At 32.4% G+C, this 21,786-nt stretch overlaps 1 protein-coding gene across 5 annotated transcripts in view; it reads right to left on the bottom strand.

Moving 5' to 3' along the window:
• Window positions 1-358: 358 nt before the first annotated feature.
• Window positions 359-21,786, bottom strand: part of LOC143246587 (gamma-tubulin complex component 5-like) — a 41,457-nt gene continuing 20,029 nt past the window's right edge. For all 5 annotated transcript variants that reach the window (XM_076493541.1, XM_076493542.1, XM_076493543.1 and 2 more), the window contains 13 exons: window positions 20,712-20,830; window positions 20,271-20,455; window positions 15,858-16,161; window positions 12,101-12,263; window positions 11,517-11,579; window positions 11,165-11,256; window positions 10,015-10,099; window positions 7,331-7,451; window positions 5,218-5,384; window positions 4,399-4,613; window positions 3,587-3,687; window positions 1,832-1,926; window positions 359-1,636 (listed from right to left, as the gene is read on the bottom strand). In XM_076493541.1, the coding sequence (XP_076349656.1) occupies window positions 1,862-1,926; window positions 3,587-3,687; window positions 4,399-4,613; window positions 5,218-5,384; window positions 7,331-7,451; window positions 10,015-10,099; window positions 11,165-11,256; window positions 11,517-11,579; window positions 12,101-12,263; window positions 15,858-16,161; window positions 20,271-20,455; window positions 20,712-20,830 (1,680 nt within the window). In that variant the 3' untranslated portion in view covers window positions 359-1,636; window positions 1,832-1,861. The remainder of the gene's footprint in view (window positions 1,637-1,831; window positions 1,927-3,586; window positions 3,688-4,398; window positions 4,614-5,217; window positions 5,385-7,330; window positions 7,452-10,014; window positions 10,100-11,164; window positions 11,257-11,516; window positions 11,580-12,100; window positions 12,264-15,857; window positions 16,162-20,270; window positions 20,456-20,711; window positions 20,831-21,786) is intronic.

Here is a 21,786-nt window from a genome sequence, read left to right as displayed (position 1 = left end):
TCAGACTTCCCAATGTGAAAATCCGATATAAAAATATGATTCTAGTCTCTCATCCGTTACTTCCTTATTTTTTTATGTGCCATTTTAGTAATATTTTCAATTGGAATATTCTTCTAACAGTTTTTAATATTTAGTTAACTCAAATAAAATACCACTCAGAAAATTTTGTTTATATTAAGTTTCTAATAAAGTTCAAGATAAATCCCCTGAAATGTGTTTCAAGAAAACACGTTCCAAAATCAGTTCCTGTGAGATTGAATCAGCATATCCTGTGTGTACGTAATAGGTTTTAATCTGTGCTTGACAAAACTTTTCAAAGAAAGAAAAGGTTAGAGGAAAAAATAGTTTTAAAAAACTCTTGTTTTCAAAACTTCTGTTTGTCTTTAATAATAATCTTATTTTTCTGACAACTTTTATTCTTAAAGAAATATTAAGATTAACAAATAGTGGTAAATGTTTTTTTACTAACATACAGGTGCCTTTATCAAACCTGTTACAATTAAAACTCTTGCATTTCGAAATTCAATTTAAGAAATTTATTAAACATATAATTTCATACAACCATTAATATATGTATATATATATATATATATATATATATATGTGTGTGTGTGTGTGTAGAGAAAGTTACAAAATTATATAAGCTGATAGGTTTACAAGTGTTAGAAAACCTCCAACTCAACTTTTAAAAGCAGACTTTTATGGAAGTGCTGCCTTACAAAACATTGCATAAAATTACCAAACTTAAATCACTTATATAGAACATCACATTGTGACACAACAAATAGAATAGTAATACATCCAAGTCTTATATTTTCTCAAAATTAAACATTTAAAGAATAAAAAGTAAAATCCAGTTCGGAATGCAGAACAGCTCTTGATCCACGTACATAAAGTCTATGATAAAATAATCGAAGAACTATTCGACAACTCCCAAATTTTTAATATCACAGAACCACCAGAGATGCTGTATTATTACAGTGTAACTAAAATTATACTTTATATATTCCAAGGCACAACAACAATCAAAATGATTCTAGCTTATATATTTCATAACATTTCTGGCTTTTAAGACCTCTGTGCTAAGTTAATTACTAGTTAGTTTCCTTGTAAAGGAGATCAGAATATATTCATTATGTGACTGGTTTTCACCTTAATGCTTCAAAGCAATATTACAACAGGTTATTTCCTTCATAAAGAATCGCTCTGAAGAGCTGTGTGTTATTTCTGAAAACATAAAATGCATGTAAAAGAGAACATTCAATTATTACTATAAATCTGAACAACTTCAACATTAACAAGATCTTTTAAACAATACCTTCTGTTCTAACCATCATGTAAGGAATGACACTTAGTCATGTTTCTGAAAAGTTTTTTAAACAATATCTTCTGTTTTAACCATCATGTAAGGAATGACACTTGGTCATGTTTCTGAAAAGTTTTTTGTCTTTTATATTTCTTACAACTAATGAGTTAGTGTAAACAGAAAATTTAAAATAAATGACAAAGCTTTTTTCAAAGTAGGGTTAGCTGAGTGCCTAATTATGTAGCATACTGCATCTCCTAATGTTACAAACAAGGTGTTTTAATTCTGGTCCCTCAATTATGTTAAGTCCTAGTTGGTTTATAATATTTCCTGCAATACAGAAAAAAAATAAAATAAAAATAAGTTAAATGATGAAATCCAGTACACTGAATACAATATTTGAAAATTCAAAATTTACAAACACTTTAGCATTTCTTTACACAAAAACAAAATAAAATACCAACAAATTAAATGCATTAACAAATCACATTAATAAGCAAGACACCTAATAATGTAAACACAAACCTGAAATAACCGAAGTTTTTGAGTTCTTTATTAAGTTTGTGGAAAGAGTTTTGTTGCAGTTCCCAGTGTCTGTATAGCAAAAGCTAAGCCTTCCACTACAAGAACAAACCAACAAAATTATGGTTCAAACTTAACTTATATAAATTATGTTTAAATTAAAAGCTTTTATATCATCATAGAGCATTTAAAACAAAATAGTGACTTAAAACTGGCTTGAAGTTTGATGTTCCATTTTGTACAAAGTTTGATAAACAGATTTGATGTTTTAATCATTATATGTAAAAACAGGATATTTAATTAGCTACTTTTGTTACTGGGTCGATCTTTAGTTCTCACCTGTGCAGGTTGCTCGATTTGACCAGAATTTAAAACTAACTAACAGCAACTTGATCAGTTCAGATATATACAGGTTTTAGATTTAGCTCAGAGGTGTAACAAATGAATTCTTTAGATTATAAAACATTATCTTCACTTTAAAAAAAACAACTCAGGTTCTCTGCTCCAATCAATAAATAACAATAATAAATTTATATACAGCTTATTAAGGTGGATATCACAACCCAGTGATATCTAAATTAGAAGCCTGTGTAGTTACTTAGCATTAATTTCAGTATCATAGAGCTGAGGAAAGAAGAGGCTGTCTTTCAGTCAAACTTCTTTACAAACAAGATGCATCAGCACTTGGAATCACAAAACAAAGAAGCACAAATAAAAAGAGAGAACATTCAGGAAATTTTAAACTTTTCAATAAATAAATCAGTTTGTTTTTTTACATTAAAGCCTAAAATATTTTGTTCTTCTCTGTACACATGTGTTTACTCTTGTAAAGACTGTGTGGCACATTCCTCCTGTCCAGGCTGTCACACAATATTTACACTTCCTGTTTTTCCTTTCTCTTAATCTTTCTTTCCCAGTACTTAACCTAAGATAACAAAGCACACAAGTGACAGCATTTTGCATGGGGATTACTGAAAACTGACCACCTGTATGGGCCAAGTTCCAAAACAAAAAAACAATATTAGGTTGCCATTTGTCTTTGCTCTGACACCCTGAAGATACCATGGGTAGTTAAAAACAGCATGTAGTAAAAAAACAGAGGTCTAGACCTGAGTATCAGCTACAATAAAAGGTCATTTCAAGGACACTGAGGACAAGGTCAGGTTAGTTTCTTCCATTATCAGATAAAATGTAGCTGATGTTTTGAAAACAAAACTACACTAGAGGCTGTAAAAAAAATTCCAGTGGGATCTTCAATGGTTTTTCTTGCTTTTACTAGAAAGCGAAGCTGGGTACAAACATGCGGTGATTATGGTCAGTTATCTGAGAACATTCTGAAGTGTGATCAAATTGTCAAGATAACATGAATAATACAAAATAAATAAACACATGTTACAAACACCTTATTCAAATAACATAGGGCAATTCCATTGGTGAGAGTGAACATATCTGAAAAATTGAATTTTTTTGTTTGTTTGCACTGACAATATCTTTTTAAATTTATCAACCACAATTCAAATATTTAGTATAAAAAAATTAAGGTTCTTTTTCTATCTTTTCATGAAATGGAAATTGCCCTATAATGTTTATTTTGGTGACCATCTCTCTAATGTGTTGTATTTTGACAATAATTTTTACTTTAGATATTGTAAACTGTGGCAAGTTTTATATAATATAGTTTTCTAAAATATCATCTGTGGCAATACCAAAAACAGATACCAAGTAACCTCAAAATAAAAGAAATAAGATGCTACTTACTATGAGGGAATGTACCTTTCCGAGTAGGTCGAGCCAGGTAGGACACGAGAAACTGTTGACAATGTCTGAAATCTTCCTCTATGTGCTGGAGAGTTCTAACACTACACGTGACAGAGAAACACAAAACTACTGATTACTAAAAAATAAAACAATTATTTAGAAAAACAACTTGTCCTACATCAGCTTTTAAATTAACTAAATCACATGTAGTTATCAAAGTGCAAGATAGATCTTGTGTTTCCATATCATAATCATGACGACACACAGTTGTCAAAAAAATGAAAAAAAGCTGCTTTAAATAACAGTTTAAACTTAAAAACAGTATCCAATCAAAACCAAGTTTTACAATTCACTGATGATACATAGTTTACATAACTGTTCAAGCATTAAAAATATTGGAGTCTAAAATGCTTATAATCTAAATATATCTAATATATAGATTGGTTTTGCTTTTTGCACAAATATACTGAATGACGTATCTACTCTCTATGTGGACTTTGGTGTTGTAAGTCCATAAACTTATGGGTGATCCACTGGGTACATCTAATTAAGATAAAAATAATTCACGTTTTTAAAATTGAGGAATCATATTTGGCTTAGGGAATATAATTTTTCTAAGATATATACCTTTTACTTGTTTAATTATTACTATTTCCTGGTTCACTCAAATTTTCAGCTGTTACAATTGGTACAGGACAACAACAAATTTTAATAGATCTTTCCTGATTCATTATTATGTTCAAACTAATCTGTTTGTTTGTTTACATGAGGCAACATTAACATTTTAATCAGTAGTACAGAGCTCTGATTACTTTATGTTTGCAGCACCCTCTAGCCAGCAGTGTTGAAAGATCGGAGCTAAATTCAGTACTCGACTGATACATTTGTTTAGGACTGAGAGATGTGGAGATAACAGGCAATGCTCCTGAAGACGGCACAAGTATTGACTGTGGGTAGAAATCACGTGGTCAAAGTTTACTGCTGATTTGAGAAGATGATCTAGTTTTTCACCAGCAGGTTGTAAAACCTAAAATTGTTCAAAAGAAGAGTATCCATAGGAATTTGATATACATTCACAAAAACTGATCTAACTGTTAACTTATTTAACATCTAACAAGTACAAGTACACATGTATAAGATTCATGTAAAATTCTTATCAGATTCATGCATACATTTAAATAAAACCCCAAACACATATACCAGGATAAAGCCTCACTTAATGTTCTATTTCATCTGATTTATTTTAATTAATGAGAGCCAGTTCAGGTATTTAACTACTGCACTTAGAAACAAATTATCTTTAGAACAAGATTAGGTAACAGCACACAAACATAAAGTTAGCACCATATATCAGCAGTGTCAATATAACATACTTTAAGGATATAAACAATTATAATACCTCAGAAACAAATAATAAAATGAATAATTTAATCAGCTAGGTTTTCATTCTGTTGGTACACCATGATCTATTGTTTTATGTTACTTATTTTAAAGTAAAAACATCTATGATTCATATAAATGACAGATTTGTATGATTAAATATATGACTTCAATTTAAGAAGAATGGGTTGTATTATACAAACAATTCTTACAAACAAACAAACAAATAATAACCAATCACATACACCTACCTGTGTCATAATGTATGTATGCACGCTGTTGATGAAATGAAGAATCCACATTCTTAACTGAATCATCCCACGAACTTTCTGGAGATGAGGAATGTCAGGTTTTGTGTTTGATGTCAGAATTTTCAGTTCTTCATCACTGTCTATTTCTGGTTCTTTTTCATTTAGATCTAAAAAAAAATAATTCACACTTTTTGTATGTAAATGACCATGACAAAAATAAAAATTCTTCTGAAATGCATGTTTACGGAACAAATACAGAAGATAAAACAGATCCTAGAAATGCTTCCAACCTTCTTAATTTTGTTTGTACTTAATCAATAGAAAACAAAACAGGTGTTTCTTATACAACTTAAGCACCATTAATCAAGTTATTGTAATGTGCTTTCCCATAACACTAGTTAGTACACACTTATAAATATGACCAAGTGCTTTGAGAAAACAATACTTGCACACTAAGTTACAGTTTAACACCCCAGTTTACACCCTTCCTAAACCAAGAGTTAATAGATTATCCAACATCAGTAGGTTATCTACATGTGATAATGTTCTAGTTAAAAGACAAGTGAGCACAATCAAGTTGTCCTTATTTGCTGTTGCAAGAAAAGGAGCTAGTAAACTAATCAATTTTAAAACATATACACACAGAGTGCCTTGCATGTATATACAATCTCAATATTCCCTATGCCTCTTGGTAGAAATATAACATAGTGAAACATAATTGTATGTAAAGTATTCCAGACTCTACCAATAAGGCCAGAAATCCTTTGATGATATTATAAATCCATTAGATAACTTATTGTTCTAACCATAATTCTTTGGGAAAACCAGTTACAAACAGACTCTGCTAGCTAGGTCAGAGATACTCTGATTCTAGTATAAATCCATTAGATAACTTATTGTTCTAACCATAACTTTGGGAGAACCAGTTAAAACAGACTCTACCAATCAGGTCAGACATTCACTGATTCTAGTATAAATCCATTAGATAACTTATTGTTCTAACCATAATTCTTTGGGGATACTAGATACAAACAAATTCTGTGATGCTAGTATAATCCTATTAATTAACTTACCCAAACACTGTTTTAACCGTAACTCCTTAGGAAGATGAGCTACAAGATTTCCTTGAATAAGTTTCAAACTGATCCAATAGTTTTTATATACTTAAGAACTTTGGTGTTTGGTACAGCAGTCAACAACAAAAAATACGTTTACAGTTTTTATAAAAATCATATACATAGCTTTTTTAAGCATCTCTATCCATAAAATAAACTAAGTTTACAAGTTATTCAATAATCAACATTAAACTTGATAATTATATTGTTTTACAAGTTGTTGAATAATCAACATTAAACTGATAAGTGTATTGTTTTACAAGTTATTCAAGAATCAACAATAAAATTGAAGATTATACTGTTATTGTTTAAACAGACTGTTCAGCAATCATTTCAGAAAAAAAACATTAAGCAGTAACAATCGATCAGTAAAGTAAATTTTGAGTTAATCTGAAAATATTGCATCGTTATTTCAAAACTAAATCTTATTGATGTAAAATATTGCAATTTGAACAATTATCATTTTACATCAGAGGGATGTCATGATTATTGGTTAGGGTCAAACTTGTAGTTCCATGATTATTTAAAGGTTTAAATTACTTCTAAACCAATACTGCTACAATTTAGTTTGAAAACGATTATAAACTGCTGCTTTCTGGACATTGTGTTATTTTCATTTTCGTTTTCTAAATGTTTCAGCAGATTGACCAGAATAAGTTAACACAGATCTTACACAACAATAAAAACAAAACAGCAACAAATATTTACATCTATGAGAGTTAAAACAATCTGATAAAACTGCAACTCTCACAGTCATATGTATTAGTTGTCATTTTGTTATGTGTATTGTTAAGATACTGTTCTTCTTACATATGATTTGTGTATGCGATTACTATATATTCAAATGCATTCACATGACAGTCTTGTAGTTATATGATCATGGCTTTGGTAATGAATCCAAATGGTTGCTTTAAGAAATAAATATTGTTGGACTTACAAATATCCTATGTATTATCTCTGAATAATACTTAAATACGACACGTATACCCTATTCTTACCAGAGAATCTCAGCTCATCCAAGAGGTATTTAGCACATTTTATTTGGAGTAAAAAAGTAAAGATTTGGTTGTAGATTTGTAAGGAATTTGAAGACAGGAGTACATTCACAGGCCATGTTACCTTAAATGATAGAAACAATAAAAATTTCAATTTTTTATTTTCTTTTTGCATTTTTTACAAATTACAAACATTTCTTGTAGACTTATGTATCATGAATAATGGAACATACATGCTAAAAACCAGAACTGTAAGTGTTGAGAATAATTTTAAAAATTTACACAGTGCATTTAAACATACAATTACAAACCTTTCTCATAGACTTATGTATCCCGAATAACAGAACGTACGTGCTAAAAACCAGAACTATGAGTCTTGAAAATAATTTTTAAAATGTACATAATGCATTTAAGCATACAATTACAAACCTTTCTCGTAGACTTTTGTATCCTGAATAACGGAACGTACGTGCTAAAAACCAGAACTGTGAGTTTTGAAAATAATTTTAAAAATTTATATAATGCAAAATAACTTTCCTTTGAAAATACAAGTAATTCACATCAAAAAGATGATGAATGATGTAATATTCTTTATCTTCTATAAATACTTAACCCAACTGATTAAACAGATAAGACAGAGAATACCCATCACGTTGCATAACACTGATGGTCAAATAAATCTAATAAACTATTTTCATCGTCTAAATTTCTGCCGTGAATGTTTATCTTTTGAATATTCAATAACCAATACCATACTGTTACTATGATCACTGAAAGAAAGAAAAATAAAAACATTCTAAAGTTCTATTGGTATTTCTAGACAAGGTTACATAGGTTAACCTGTAACATTACAAGTGATCAGTGATCTAAGCCTGCTAACTAGAGGCTGTTGTTCAGGAGGAAACAGCTGTTGTTTGTTACTAAGCATGAAGCTACACAGAGTTATCTGTGCTCTGCTAACCACAGGAACTGAAGTCTGTAGACACACCTCTATGCCACTTGATGGGGGGTGAGGAGAGGGGGACAGAAGTAAACATAATGAAATGTAAAAGTTTCACGTGTGTTATCATGAATTATATATGAATACAATCACAATAATTTCAAGAGTAAATTAGTGATGTAATGTTTCAATACACTATTTAGGTTTCTTCCTTGTGATAAATTTTCAACTTGCAAACGTCTCAGGTGTGTGTATATGTACACGTAATATATGTATATGTAGAGAGAAAGAGAATAAAAACAGATTTAAAAACATACTATTATAAAGCAATGGAAAGAGAAAAAAATATACTGTTGTAACACAAACTTTGAATGGCATAATGTTTTAGTCCTATGTTTACTGTAGAGTCAAACTGAGCATGCCCAATAGACTGTGCTGTAGAAACTATGTTATGTAGTTATTCATGCCTTAAATGGTTTGGTTATGCTGTATTAAAGACAGTTATTCAAGTCTTGAATTCAATGGTTATGCTGTATTAAAGACAGTTATTCAAGTCTTGAATTCAATGGTTATGCTGTATTAAAGACAGTTATTCAAGTCTTGAATGGCATGGTTATGCTGTATTAAAGACAGTTATTCAAGTCTTGAATGGCATGGTTATGCTGTATTAAAGACAGTTATTTAAGTCTTGAATGGTTTGGTTATGCTGTATTAAAGACAGTTATTCAAGTCTTGAATGGTTTGGTTATGCTGTATTAAAGACAATTATTTAAGTCTTGAATGGTATGGTTATGATGTATTAAAGACAGTTATTCAAGTCTTGAATGGTATGGTTATGCTGTACTAAAGACAGTTATTTAAGTCTTGAATGGCAGGGTTATGCTGTATTATTCAAGTCTTGAATGGTATGGTTATGCTGTACTAAAGACAAATATTCAAGTCTTGAATGGCAAGGTTATGATGTATTAAAGACAGTTATTCAAGTCTTGAATGGTATGGTTATGCTGTATTAAAGACAGTTATTCAAGTCTTGAATGGTTTGGTTATGCTGTATTAAAGACAATTATTTAAGTCTTGAATGGTATGGTTATGCTGTATTAAAGACAGTTATTCAAGTCTTGAATGGCAAGGTTATGATGTATTAAAGACAGTTATTCAAGTCTTGAATGGCAAGGTTATGATGTATTAAAGACAGTTATTCAAGTCTTGAATGGTATGGTTATGCTGTACTAAAGACAGTTATTTAAGTCTTGAATGGCAGGGTTATGCTGTATTATTCAAGTCTTGAATGGTATGGTTATGCTGTACTAAAGACATATATTCAAGTCTTGAATGGCAAGGTTATGATGTATTAAAGACAGTTATTCAAGTCTTGAATGGTATGGTTATGCTGTATTAAAGACAGTTATTCAAGTCTTGAATGGTTTGGTTATGCTGTACTAAAGACAGTTATTTAAGACTTGAATGGCAGGGTTATGCTGTATTATTCAAGTCTTGAATGGTATGGTTATGCTTTATTAAAGACAATTATTCAAGATGAGAGATTACTTTCCAGTTAAATACAAGACTGTAAAACACTAACTGTATTATGGCTTAAGAATATTTCTGAGGTACTTAGTTTAATGTTTTAATGAATTACTATTCTGTTGTTCTTAGCAGTGATTGAATTTTCGTCCACAACTGGCTTCCAGTCTTTAAAAACATTCAGAAAGTGTTGAAAAGATAGAAGCAAGTTTAAAATTCCCACCTGATATTGCAAGATAATATTCTCAAGGATGTTTAAAGACGAACCCTTCTGTGGTAGATAGTCTGGATTTATAGTTACATTCAACCTGGATAAACAAGAAACTCACAGTTATACACATTTAATACAACTTCCAACAGTGCGTTCTGGTAAACATTTTCCATTTCAATGTTTCAATTTTATTAATGAATTAGATCATGTTCATTACAAATAATAAATGGTAAAAAAATTCTTAAAAAATTATACAGAACTTACACTAATAACAGAAGTCAAATATCAAATAATTCTGCAAAGACAAACAATTGCTATTGCACAGATTATGTAAAACAATTCAATAGAACTTTCATTATTTTCTGGATAACATTTCTTTCATTATAAGGAAGCAAGTTTATAGCACGTTGCAAGGTTCAAATAAAGGAAGCTACTACACAGTATCAATCCCAGTACATAATTACAGCATCTGTATCATTTCAAAATTTTCATGAAGGTATGTTAAGGTTACATATAAAACAGGTAAACTTATGTTGCATTATACTTCTGAAAGAATTCCAAGAATCAGTCAAAACATTTAATGTAACTCTGTCATCGCTAGTCCCAGCCTTGGTTGAGAAAGGATGATGGTTGCTGTCAGAGTTTACAATCTGGGTGTAAAAGCTTTATAAAAGAAATAGAGAGGAGAATCACATATAATACTATAGAATCTTTATTAAAAATACCTAATTAAAAATATGACTGTAAACAAAATACTTGCAATATTTACTAAAAGTCTACCAAATTTTGTGAAGATACACATATTGTATCAAAAGTTATAGTGTAAAAACATAACATGTGCAAATGTGTACAAGAATTCCCGTATGCTGTATCGAGCTTGTCACAAAAGGACTGAATCATCTGTCAAAGAATAACTATTAGAGTAACTTGGAAACTAGAAGTTTAACCAAAACTCTTTACTTGAAATCAGTGACATATCAGTCACAATGGATGGAAACAAAAAGACAGGTGCATTCTTTCCACAAACAGAAATAGTTTGAGATGACAAGTCAAGAAAGTGTACAAACTGTTGAGCCATCCTTTAGGTAAATCTGTGTAAAATGCAAGTTATTTATTTAATGTACCAAGAAACCTTTGAAAACAAAATATGGATTTCTCATACCTATGAGACTCCTTGAGCACCCTCCAAGATAATGCATCTTCAAGTGCAGCATTCAGAAAGAAAGGATCAATAACATTTTCCTCTTGTGACATCTAAGAAATAACACACACATGCATCATCAATAACGAGGTATCATTATTGAGACTTGTACACATATCTAGTCATCACTGATTTTTTTCGTGAAAAAATCCTAATAATAAAATTTATTAAAATGTTGCAGCGACCAGATATTAATCGTTGCCATGTTTTAGTGGCTTGTATTTTACACATTGCCAAATTCCAAACAGGTGCCACTACTTGGAAAGCTTGTCAACTATAAATGCATTATATGATGAACAGTTACTTTCCTTACCCGATCAAAGACTTCCGAACAGAAAGAAAACATCAGGTCTCCGGCAGCCATAAAAAAGAAATTCTAAACGGAAATGGTAAAACCAGTTAAAGCCTGTTAACGTAAAAAATAAAGCCTTACAGAAAATAAATCTAGCATGTACTGTTCTGAACAAGGATCAAAACCTACTTTTAATACACTACAAGTAACATTTTGTACAAAGAGTTTCTCTGATTCTGTGAATTTCTGTTTTTCAGGTCAAATGTATAGTTCAACTGAACATTTTAGTTGAATACTTTATAGAATTATAAATTAATAATTGTTTATTTGATTTTTGTTAAGTTCAGACCCACACAATTGATTATCTGTGCTGTGCTTACCATGAGTACCAAAATGCAGATTATAAATCACAAATTTAATGTTCAGATAAATAACAAAACAAACTTCAAAACCCTTTATTCACTTCACCCATTTCAGAACCATTTTGTGACACTTTGACTCAATTATTGATAACCAGAAATGATTAGACAGAGGAACAGTCAACATTTTTGTTAAAAACTAAAGAAAATCATATACACCTGTTTTCTGATTCACATGCCAGTTACCTTTATAGATTCAAGGTGGTGCGGAAGATGATACTCTCTTGTAAGGATCTCGACGAGACACTGGCAGGTCTTAGTGCACTCTTCTTCCACCAGAGGTCTCAGTGCATCTTGTATTAAGTGGGTTAATGGTAGAGTGACACTCGAATGCACTGAAATATTTTGACTGGAGAAGATTTCAATAGTTTAGCATTTATAAATTTTGACACATTCTTCCTTTTATATTTTGGAGTTAACCCTTTTTTTAAATGTTGAGTGTTTCGAAAAACATTTATTTTCATTATGATAGAAATTACGTCAAAAAGACAACACCACGATATTAATGCTACAACATATATTAATTATAAAGCTCATTCATTTAGTTTTACAAAAGTTTTGGGATTTCTCCAAGGTTATCTGATTAGTGAAAAATTCATCTTCATGGCACACATAACCAGCCAACAGTAAGAGAAATGCATAATACAACTATTTTTGAATAACAAGAGATTTACACTAGAAACTAGTTAGAGGAGGGTAAATATCTTCTAACATCATTAGCCCAGTAATGAATTTAAGTAATTTAACATACTAATTTTACTGGGCAGAAGCAATATCATAAGACACACATGTATAAAGATTAGAATGCATTGGTTCATCAGTTGGAAATTCTTGCTATTAGTAGCTGTAATATCAATGTTAGACTTGAAGAATTCCTTGTGTCAAAAACCATTCCTTCATGACATGTTATACAAAAGCTATAAAATGAATAAAAACAATGATAGTTGAGGATGCTTAGTTGAATTTAATTTAATGATTTTGTTTTGTTCACCAAAAGCAAAGGTTTATAAACTGCTAATTGGAGTTACAATTAAACAAAAATAAACAAGCTACTTGATGTTTATTTCAAAGGAAATCTTCCTTAAAATGACATCTCAAAAGAGATGTTCTGTATTTCACGCAAAGCTACTCAAGGGCTATCTGTGCTAGCCATCCCTAACTTAGCAGTGTAAGACTATAGGAAAGGCAGCTAGTCATCACCACCCACCACCAACTCTTGGGCTACTCTTTTACCAACAAATAGTGAGATTAACCATCACATTATAATGTCCCATGGCTGAAAGGGAGAGCATGTTTGGTGCAACGGGGATTAGAACCCGTGACCCTCAGATTATGAGTTGAGTGCCTTAACCACCTGGCCATGCCAGACCGAATCAATTAGTTAGGATAGAAGGTGAAAATCATGAAGGGAAGAGGACTGCCAGGGGATAAAGAACTGGGAACATGTACTCCAGAAGGAAGCAGGATGGACTATATAACAAAGAGCCCTGACTGGGCACAGAAGCCTATCCAGATCTGACTGAGGGTAAAGATAGGAAATAAATGGAAGGGAAACAGGAAGAAAGGAGGAACCATCCTTTTGAGCCACTGATGTCTTAAAGAGAGAGAAATGTTCCAGATGAAGAAGAAGGCAGGTAGGGTGACAAAGTGTGCATGAAACATCAGTGGCAAACAAATCAAACCTTTGATGTCCACAGGTTAAGAGAAAAAATGACTAAGTTTTAAAGGAAAGATGAAACATGGAACACAAGGAAAGTGATTCAAACAGAGGTAAGGTATGGGAATGTAGGACCAAATTAACGTCCCAGTTGGGAAAGGTAGGAGGTATGGGAGGGTGATGTATATGGAGGGAATGCACAAGCATGAAAATAATAAGGGAAGATAAAAACTATGGTACTGGGAAAAAATGAAGGGATTGGTTAAGACTGTCCAATATCCAGAAAGCATGGGAATTGAAGACCAAGGTAAGAAATTCCACTACATGAATCACAGTAGGCCTGTCAGTGGGAAACCAATTGGTTGTAGACAAACTAAAGAATAACCTTGCATTAGTACATCTTTACGGAAAACAGTTGGATGGAACCAGCTAACAAGGTAGCAACTTGACATATAAAACTAGATATTTTCACCAAGGACCAGACAAAAGTCAGATGTAAAGATGCAGGACTTGAATGCTGAGATGTGGGACATGTCATTGAGACTGATGAAGAAGGGACAGAAAAAATGTGAGAGCAGTAGTCACTGTAACCATGGAAAATAGTGTTAAGCTGGCCAATAAAGAGCAATCAAGAGGACCCAACAAGAAGTAGAATAGATGAGAGAAGTCACCTGATGAAGCAATCAGATGGGTGTGTACACAGAAAGATACTTGTGTGAGCACATTAACTGCTAGAGCCTACGGATGAGGTACAAGTGACCAAAAGAGAGGTAATTTGGCATTAAAGAGTGTAGCAAAGGCATCCACATGAGAAAAACCCCACTGAAGACAAAGATCTCTGAAAATGAGGGGAGCTAATACCCACTCTGTGAGATATTTCTGGTTGGGGTGCAAAAGATTATCTGAAAGCTCCTGGCACATGACATACAATAAAGCATATGTGATGTGAATGAGCCCAGAATAAGTGATATGAAATCCAAAAACAGCAGTCTCTAGATCAAGTGTCCTCTTGGTGGTTGATATGTGCCACCTATGTATAATTGTCCAAATGAACCATCACCCCACAATGTTAGATAAGAATGAGGAAGATATGTAGTTCAAGAGCAATCTGCAGACTGATAGCTAGTTTCCTGGTGACTGACCCATGCTCCCATCCCAGAAGGGATGTGTCTGTGAAAAGATATAGATTCAGATGCATGGGAGAAAGTGGCATATCTGTTTGTGTGTTCAAAGAAAAGATACATAACAGTTAATGTAGCATGAGTTATTAATGTATCTTTCTTTATAAAAGTGCCAAAATCATTCCCAAGTTACAAAAACATTAACCTTAGGCCTCAGCTTGTGAACGAGTCCCAAGATTAATATTATTGGAACAAATGTGTTGTTTTTATCGTTATAAAATTGTTGTCATTTGTTGATGAAAGTTTGCAAAAGCATTTGAAACATAAATTTATTTAGCCAAAATTACATTTCTTTTCCAGTTCAAATATTAAAAACGTTTGGGACCCACAAATATCATGAGCATGATGCCAATATTAACTTTAGTCTTCTGGTGAGGCAAGTTTTAAAACTTTAATATATTCTGTATGTACATCTTCTTAGCAAATTACACACAATATTAACTTTAGTTTTCTTGTGAGGCAAGTTTTAAAACTTTAATAGATTCTGTATGTATATCTTCTTAGCAAATCACACACAATTTTTTCACACACAATATTAACTTTAGTTTTCTGGTGAGGCAAGTTTTAAAACTTTAATAGATTCTGTATGTATATCTTCTTAGCAAATCACACTCAATATTAACTTTAGTCTTCTGGTGAGGCAAGGTTTAAATCTTTAATAGATTCTGTACGTATATCTTCTTAGCAAATCACACACAATATTAACTTTAGTCTTCTGGTGAGGCAAGGTTTAAAACTTTAATAGATTCTGTATGTATATCTTCTTAGCAAATCACACACAATTTTTTCTGAAGTTAACCTTTTCCTTACAAACCTATAACATGTATGCATCTTAGTTATCAGGTGTATGGTGGAAACCTTCTGAGCCATCAAGTTTCACGTAGTGCAATTGTTTCTAATTTATATCATTTAAAATTATTAACTTTATCCAAAAAACAAATAACTTCCTTACAATGATAAATCAACTTTCTTTCATACACCCTGTTTATCTCAATATCAAAACTTTATTATAAACTACAATATATGTTCTAGTAATGAAAAGTAATAGACAAAAATCTTTTCGTGTTAATTTCTGTTAGTCCTCCTGGACTGATTAGAAGCTTACCACCACTCATTCTGCTTTGTTTCTGTTTCCAAGTCTGTTGGATAAGGCTTGAGAAGGCACTGAAAGTTGGTCTGAAGAAAAGAATTTTCTACACCTGTCCAGGTCAACCAGTAGTTAAATCTAGAAGTCAAAAAATCAATTTTTTCAACATCTTTTCTTGCTTCTTCAGTTCTGTACTGACCCTTCACCCCTTCTGATGACACCTTGATGTTAGCAACTTGGTCACTACTGGTTCTTTGCACTTGACTGTTTGCATATTCCAAACACTTAATGAGGTTAGATAGAAACCTGGAATACAGTGAACCTGTAATGTTCAAGAATAATCAGGAAAAACAGGAATACATGGACAAAAGCAACTGTTTCTAGTTTTATAGACTGCACTGGCATTAGATAGTGTATGTAATTCTATACTGAATGACTAATAAATGTGTTACAGCTGTTTCAAAAATATTATGTTTACTGAGTGCGAGACGTTAGAAATCAGTGAAAACAAATACCACTGTTACAGCAAAATTTAACTCTTATGTACATATACATGTGTGTTTTTTTACTACAGCAAAGCCACACTGAGCTATCTGCTGTGTGCCCCTGAGTTTTAGCATTGCAAATCTGTATATTTATCACTGTCCCAGCAGGAGACATACTTATTTTAATGAAATAAATTCTAGTAGAAATTATAATTTGTAAGACAACTTTCAGAAAACAAACAAACAAACAAAACAAAGTATAGGAGGGGGAAAAAGAGGCTCCAATATGGTAAAATCAGATTGCAGTGTTGCATGGGAAACTCAACAATGTGCAATGAGAGAAATGATATACTGGCAGAGTGGCAGTGGAAATAAGTATTACTGGAAATACATTTTAAATTTAGAAAAATGTTAACTTCCAAAACATACCATCTGCTAACACTATAAAAATCCTACACTGAGAAGATAGATAGGATGGTGAGGGCATTATCCATATAGACAGTAAATGCTTAGAACAAGGGTGTAACAAGATAATGGTACCCAAATGATGGAACCACTCTACATCCAGAACAGATAAGCTCCTCACTCTGAGCACAGTTAATGTATCAAGAATGGAAACAGTACATGAATGATTACATTTTGTAACAGAAATTTTGTACCTGGATAGTATGTGTTATTTCTTAATTGCTTATGTTGTAAAAGTACAGAAAATGGCCATTATTCCCTTCAAACTTTGCTTTTATGACCTGGATAATGAAATTTACAAATTAGCCTATTTTCTATGTACAAACGGGCAAATTTGCACATTTTCATTTACATAAGGTCTGAATAAAACAACATATGAATCAAGATTTACATGTATTTATACCAAAGTTATTCAAAAATATTTAGAAGTGAGTAGTTTTTTTCGAAATTTGCGACTATAATGTAAATCAATTTCACTTATCAAGCCCCAGATATAGTCTCCCATCATGTTTTCGTTATACGCTACTTGGTAGCGGCTTTCAAAGTCCAGTATATCTTGGTAGAAGTACTCAATTTGCACCTCTGAGTGTGCTCCAATGTTCTCCTTGAATTTATCAAGATGAATGTTAAGGATATGGACTTTCAGGAACATCCTGAAGTCCATTTTACTGTAGTTCTTCACTAAAGCCTCAACCAGTTCCACATAATATTTGAAACCCTGAACCACTGCGATAAAGCTGCCCCAAGCTTTTTCTTCCTTCCTACTAAGCTTCTTGGGGGAATTCTGTGCACTCCAGGATCTTCTTTATTTGTGGTCCAACCAAAGACCAGCTTTGACCTTTACCTCAGACAGCTTAGGGTAGACTACATAGTCTACTTTAGACTACATTTTAAGTGCAATGGTGAGAACAGCACCTTCTGGAGGTCCACTAGTGACTCACACTTGACATTGTGCCTCCCCACAGAGAACTCTGTAAATTGTAGCCAGTACTTTCTGTTCTAGTGTGCTGCAGTGTCCCTGCTGTCCAAAAGGCAAAGATAAAAGGGAAACATGGTAAAACCTCCTTGGAGACCCATCAAGAATGCTACCATTTTAAATAAGATTCAATTTTATGTGCTATGGTGGAAACAACACCTTCTGGAAGTCCACTAGTGGCTCACACTTGACATTGTGTCTCCCCACAGAGAATGTGGTCTGTTGTAGCCAGTGCTTCCTGTTGTAGTGCACTGTGATGTTATTGCTGTCCCAAAGGCAAAGATAACAGGGAAATTTGGTAAAGCCTCCTTGGAAAGGTCTATGTGTTCACTTAGGCAGCTAGAACTAAACTGAAGTGATGAGTGATGAGCCCCTGTATATACATATTACTATGGAAAGTTCCAGAAAATTCTGAAAGGTTCTTGAAAATTCTTGTTAGTTCTACAACATTCTGGAAAATTTTTGTTAGTTCTAAAACACTCTAGAAAGTTCTTGAAAATTCTCTATCAGCTACTCAGCACTGAATCCACCTGGAATGTTCTGGAAAATGGGTAAATTTGAACGTTTCATTACTCACACCACAAAAGCCAAGTTTGAAGAGAAAATACGTCTTTACCATTTACATAAGCGATTAGGGAATAACACTTTCTGCCCAGGAACAAGAAAAAGTAAAAATTTTTTTTACATAGCGTTATCACTAAAGGCCAATCCCAATCAGACAGCTGAGGCCCCACAAATTGAGGAAGGAATTAAGGGGTCTTGGTCCCCATATTCCATGTTGATGGCCAGAGCAATTGGAGCACAATGTTAGACATATGTTTATGTCTTGGACTTCTGCAGGAGAAAGTTTGATTCATTGTTACCACTGAAATCCTCAGGATGTATTTAACAATGAATCAAACTGTCTCCTGCAGAAGTCCAAATGGCAACACCCCAAGCTCAGAATAGCAGAATCCCATCTGGAACAATGAAGATTATAATTTTCCAAAGCAGATAATGTATTTCCCGTGGATACTTCCCTCATTCACTGCTGCCTCTATGTGCAAATGTTTTCTTTGCACATCCCTCAAGCCTTCCACTCCTCTTTATTGGAATCAAATTATATTTCTCATGTAAATCCTTACACATCACCTTTCCACCAATAGGAACACAGTATACTTGTGACACACGTGACTCCCTTTACGCACCTCTACCAAACTATTACTTTAAAGTTTGCCAGTGAAGCATCAGAAGAGTGAAGAGGAATTGGGTATTGGAAAATTAAAACTCCCGAGTGTCAAAATATTGCAATTTTTAACAATAATTACTATTAAGTATTAGTTATAACAAAAGCCACTGGGTGATTCTAAAATCGCAACTAAGCACATGAGTTATGACAGCATGTTTGTAGATTAGCCCTTATCTAAGCCTTTTGTCGAAAAAAAGCATTAACATTATATTTATGAGTGCTTGTATACAGTACCAGGGCAGAAGGTTCATGTGTGTGTGTTTTTCTTATTGCAAAGCCACATCAGGCTATCTGCTGAGCCAACCAAGAGGAATCAAACCCCTCATTTTAGCTTGTAAATCCGTGGACTTACCACTGTACTAGCGGGGGTCAGAAGAAGGTTCATTGGTGAGGATATCACCAAAGGCATTTGAGAGGGGTATAAAAAAAAACAGGAGAAAGCAAGAAAAAAATTAATGAAAGCTGAAACCCTAGGGGTTGAAGAATAGCTACAATATCAGCAGATGCTAAACACGTTAAGCTGAAACCCTAGGGGTCGAAGAATAGCTACAATATCAGCAGATGCTAAACATGTTAAGCTGAAACCCTAGGGGTCGAAGAATAGCTATAATATCAGCAGATGCTAAACATGTTAAGCTGAAACCCTAGGGGTCGAAGAATAGGTACAATATCAGCAGATGCTAAACATGTTAAGCTGAAACCCTAGGGATCAAAGAATAGGTACAATATCAGCAGATGCTAAACATGTTAAGCTGAAACCCTAGGGGTCAAAGAATAGCTACAATATCAGCAGATGCTAAACATGTTTTGGAACTGAAAATATTCCATGCATTATCAGTATGACAGTAAATTAGAAACTATTCAACAGTCGAATGTACTTAAGAGTAAACACACTTTAGTAATGGATATGGATTCTGGCAGTTAGTTAAAACTAAAAATAGGGAAAAAAATACAAGGTTTCTTGATTCATAAAAAGCCCAAATAAAAATTAATTCTGAAGAAAATATTAGCTTTAATATCTTTGATTTAAAAAAATATATACATACATGTAACTGTACTTTTATAAATTAAAAAATAATTATCAAACCAAATAATTAAAATGGTATAAATTACTTCATTCCCATATGAATTAGTTATAACAACACTGATGTTACAAAAACCTAAGGAACAGTACAAACTCAAGTTAAAATTTTCTTTTCATCTGAAAGTTTAGCAAAATATTCCAAGTGGCATTTTAACATAAATAAATAAACACCAAAACAAATATCTGTGCTAACCTTCCGACTTGAATATTTCACACTTGTAACCAGTTCTCTGTAGCAATTCCATAGATTTACTGGCAGTAACAACATCAGCCAAAAACGGAGACAAGAACAAAGATTTTTTCCAGGTATTTGGAATATCTCTAACTGAAAGAATTTTCTCCCAAAAGTCTTCATCATCAGCACTCACTGTGCTACTCCTATTGAAGTAATGGGATGATGAAATATTTTGAAAAAGGTTTTTAAAAGTGAACGTAAATATTACACTAACAACGTTTTTCTATAAAGTTTTCATAATAAGTCCAAATAAATTTATCCTGAAAACAAAAATGGAAAATTAAAGAACTATGTAAATTCAAACATGATTCAAAAAGAAATTATCTTTGTTACAAAATATCAAATTACAGATAAAACACCAACTTAGATTATTATCTTATTAGATAATACACCAATTACCTGCTTATTATAAACTCTTCATCAGGATCCATAAACGAGTGGTTCTTACTTATTATTCCTTCCAGGTAGTTCATGTACGGTTTGCAAGTATGGATGAAAAGTAGAAGAACAATGTTTTCCTGTAAACACAAGAACGTATAAAACAAAAACTACTTTCAAAACACACAGCATGTTTGATTTTATACTGTAAATAAATGTAAATCAACTGGGTTATTATAAAACGATCACTTCTGATAAACATTTTAAGCAATTTTGCCTTCATTGAAAAAAAAACTCTTTGTAAGTAATTGCACAAATAGAAATAATATGTTAAAAACTGACTACAAATAGCTTTGATTGGATTATTAGCTATTAATGAAGTTATACAAAGGTCTATTTCACTGCACCTTCTTTTGGTGTGTGCATATTCAGATTAACAAAGGCAAAACTTATGAAGATATATAGTGGTGGGTGTCAATTTCTGAATGAAGTAGAAAATAACTGCTAAGTATGTGTGTGTCTACATGTTCATGATACATTATGCAAAGGCCTCTTCAAATCAGGATTATAAGGGGTCACTCTGACATACTGAGGTGTTGTAATTTTCCATGTAATGATATTTTTGAGAAACCTTATGCTGAGATAACATGTATTTATACCTCGTATTTATATGCGATTTTCATTGCAAAAAAGTTTGGTTTTGACATCTGAGTGTCAGAAGAATGGACAATCTATATTTATACGACACGGTCAACTTGTCTATTTGATGAGGTTTGGTTCAATTAAACCTGGAGTAAAGCAACTATACGACAATAAAATGAAATAACTCGAATTTATAACCAACAAAATATTTTTGAATAGTGCTTCAAGTTTGTTTCTTTATTTTAATTCTTGGACACAGAAATGAAAATATTCCATTCTGTTTCCACTCAAGTTACATTCACTTTGTATAAAAATGTAGTAAAGACACCTTTTCTCTGCATTTGAATATTTGTAAAAACAATACTACATTAATAACTATATACCTTTACTGTATGTCAGCATTTTCCTACGCAGAACATATAAAGTAAATAAAAAATTACAATCTACTTAAACA

The sequence above is a fragment of the Tachypleus tridentatus genome, chromosome 3 (genome assembly GCF_004210375.1).
Source record: "Tachypleus tridentatus isolate NWPU-2018 chromosome 3, ASM421037v1, whole genome shotgun sequence".
Lineage (NCBI taxonomy): Eukaryota > Metazoa > Arthropoda > Merostomata > Xiphosura > Limulidae > Tachypleus > Tachypleus tridentatus.
This window is presented reverse-complemented; position numbering and strand designations above follow the sequence as displayed.